This window comes from Talpa europaea (genome assembly GCF_964194135.1).
Source record: "Talpa europaea genome assembly, chromosome: 16".
In the NCBI taxonomy this organism is placed as follows: Eukaryota; Metazoa; Chordata; class Mammalia; order Eulipotyphla; family Talpidae; genus Talpa; species Talpa europaea.
In genome coordinates, this window is record NC_140084.1 from 51,291,120 (window position 1) to 51,294,197 (window position 3,078).

The window sequence follows — 3,078 nt, forward strand, 5'->3', positions numbered from 1 at the left end:
TCCTTGCTTTCTGCTCTACGCAGAGGTGCTCTCCCGCAAGCCGCAGCCAGCCCGCCGTGGCCCAGCACAGCGATGGCGTCCGCACTGGGTGCTGGGAGCTGCTGCTTCGCACAACTCCAGGGAGAGGTGAGGGCGTTTCCCACCCCCCCTGGAAACAGCAGTCTCCAGCTACGCCCGGGCCACCGCAGGCGCTGCGCGAGCTCAGCACAGCCGCTCCTTGGCACAGAGCCCCCATTCCCCCGCCCCCGCCCCCTTATGCCTTGCTGGGCCAGACGCACCGACTCACGCATCCGCGCCCGGACCCCACAGGAGACGCCTGCGTGGGGGGTTCCACAGCGCCCCTCCAAGCTCAGCTCACCCAACTTCTCCGCCCTCTCCCCCAGGCCTGCGACTGCCACGGCCTCCGTGTGCGGCGCCTGCGCGGCCCGGTCTCCAGAGGCAGAACATGGCCAACCTCACGTCGGTGTCCGTCTTCCTCCTGCGGGGCTTCTCGGCTGTCCCTGAGCTGCAGCTGCTCAGCACGGCCATCTTCCTTCTCATCTACCTGGCCGCTCTCCTGGGCAACGTGTCCATCGTGGCCGCCGTGACGTTCGACGCCCGGCTGCACACGCCCATGTACTTCTTCCTCAAACACCTGTCGCTGGTGGACATCTGCTCCACGTCCACCACGCTGCCCCGGGCCCTGCTGGCCACCGTGCTGGGCTCCGGGGAGATCTCCCTGCCGGCGTGCGCGTCTCAACTCTTCGCCTTTGTCTGCCTGGGGTCGACGGAGTGTTTTCTCATCACCTCCATGGCCTACGACCGCTGCCTGGCCATCTACCGGCCCCTGGTGTACAGGGTGGTCATGAGCCCCCAGGCCTGCGTGGCCCTGGTGGCGGCAGCCTGGGGCAGCGGGCTGCTCTTCTCTGCCTTCCACACGGCCAACACCTTCTCCCTGCCCTTCTGCGGCCCCAACGTGGTCGACCACTTCTTCTGCGACATCCCCCCGCTCCTGCGCCTCGCCTGCGCCGACGCGGAAGTGCACGAGGCCGCGGGCTTCGCCGCCAGTGGCTGCATCATCATGAGCTGCTTTGTCCTCACTGTCCTGTCCTACGTCCGCATCCTGGCCACGGTGCTGCGGATCCGCTCGGCGGCCGGTCGCTGGAAGGCCTTCTCCACGTGCTCCTCCCACCTGGCCACCGTGCTGCTGTTCTACGGCACCGGCAGCTCCGCCTACATGCAGCCCACAGCCCACTACTCCCCGCTCCAAGGGCGCATGGCTGCGGTCTTCTACTCCGTCCTCACGCCCACCCTGAACCCGCTCATCTACAGCCTGAGGAACAAGGACATGAAGGGCGCCCTGCGGAAGCTCTACCTCCAGGTGCCGTCCTAGGCCCCGGGAGGGACCTGGAAGCCCGCCCGCCAAGGGTGCACCTGGTGGGCGTGGGGGGGCGTGACGCCTCCGGCCAAAGGCCACAAAGCCGGGCGGCGAGTCCCGCGGGATGCCCCAGTAGATGTCAGGTAAGATGGAGACAGGCCAGCGTGCGCCAAATGTAGGCAGGTGGTGGTGTATGTATTGGTGGGGGGGGGGGAGGCAGGCATTTAAACAGTGGGAGTCATCCCGCCCGCGAGACCAAAGACCCGTGTCCTGGAGCGTGTGTCCGGCAGGGGCCTCCACGGCTCCTCAGATGCCACGGGTCCCCACTAGTGGGCAGCGGCGCTCAGCAGTAGCCGTTCTTCACCGGCATCCATGCGAAATGCAAGTCAGTGGCTTCCTCGGAGAAGTGACTATCCCCGAAGATGAACAGGTGGGGCTGCCCCTGGCGAGACTGGGCTAACAGTGACCAGTGGCCCTTCCCGCAGCTCTAGAGTGCTGGGTCTGGGGTTCAGATGCACAGAGAGCAAATAACACGCTTTACGCCATGCCGACGGCTGACTTCTCTGTGTGTAAATGCCTGTGCTTGAGGTGACCCGGGGGGTGGCTGTGCCTAAGTCCTCCAGAGGCCCGACCCTCCTACCTTCTTGCAATCCCAAGGTCACCTGATGCCCGGGGCAGACTAGCGCCCGTTCAAAATTCAGCTACAGAAAGGGGGAGGCGGCAAAGGGCGAGCAACGTGATTTCACGGGGCCCAGAGGCCGTTACACATCACCCCTGCCAGCAGCCCGCTGGCGAGCGCTGAGCCCCTGGCCATGCCGACCTGCGCAGGCGGCAGGGAAATGCCTCAGCTGGCTTTCCAGATGCCCAGATGAAGGCCAGGAAAGGAGAGAGACCCCCACATACTGTTACTCACCCCTCCAGGCCTGACTCCCACCCTGCCGCCGTCTTCCCGGCTGTCCACCCCCTCATCATGCAGAGGTCTTCCCCCGCCCCCAGGCCCCGTCCTGGACACTTCCACACGCATCACCCCACTTCCACTCAGACACCTCAGTGACGCCTTTGTCACCCACCTCACCGTGCACCTAGAAAAGTAAGACTCGGACAGCTCGGGGACCCCCGGGGTGGAGACAGGTGGGGACTTGAGCGCTGCGCTCCAGAAACGCCTGGGTCCCGCGCGCTGACTGTTCTGGGAAAGCCCCAGCCATGTCTCCTGGACCTTAAAATCTTGCTTGTTGGGACTTTTCTGGGGTGGGGGGAGCTTCAGCAGCGGGTGGCGGAGCCACCAACGGAGCCCTGCAGGGCACAGGCCTCGCCCCTGCTGGAGACCACCACCCCGCGGTCAGACGGGACGGGAGGGGCATGAAGTGGCCTGAGAGGGCGACGGCGCGGGCCCAGCCGTGGGCGCAGGCCGTTCCCTGGGGGCTGGCCGGGGTGGGGCCACCCTGAGGTGACCCGTCCCCGGCGGCGGCCTCTGCCTTCGGCCAAGAGGCCGTGTCTGAGGTGGCGCGGGTCCCTCGCGCCCAGGCCTGCTCACCGCCGCGAGAACAGGCGGGCACGGGGGGCGCCCCGGCTCCGGCCTCACACTTGGGGTCTCAGCCGCAGCGCCACCTCCTCGCAGGGCGGGCCCGTCCAGGTCGCTCGCCCCCCCCCCCCCCCCCCCCCGTCTCCGCGGGCAGGGCGGGCCCGCCGCGCACCCCGGCTTGTGGCGTCGGGCCGGACCC

The 3,078-nt window shown here is 67.4% G+C and overlaps 1 protein-coding gene across 1 annotated transcript; it reads left to right on the forward strand.

The window, feature by feature from the left end:
* Nucleotides 1-445: 445 nt before the first annotated feature.
* Nucleotides 446-1,372, forward strand: LOC311186404 (olfactory receptor 5V1-like; the record flags this gene model as incomplete). The annotated part of the gene is made up of 1 exon (XM_084257405.1): nt 446-1,372. The coding sequence occupies one exon, from the start codon at nt 446-448 to the stop codon at nt 1,370-1,372; it is 927 nt and encodes a 308-aa protein (XP_084113531.1).
* Between the last annotated feature and the right edge of the window lie 1,706 nt (nt 1,373-3,078).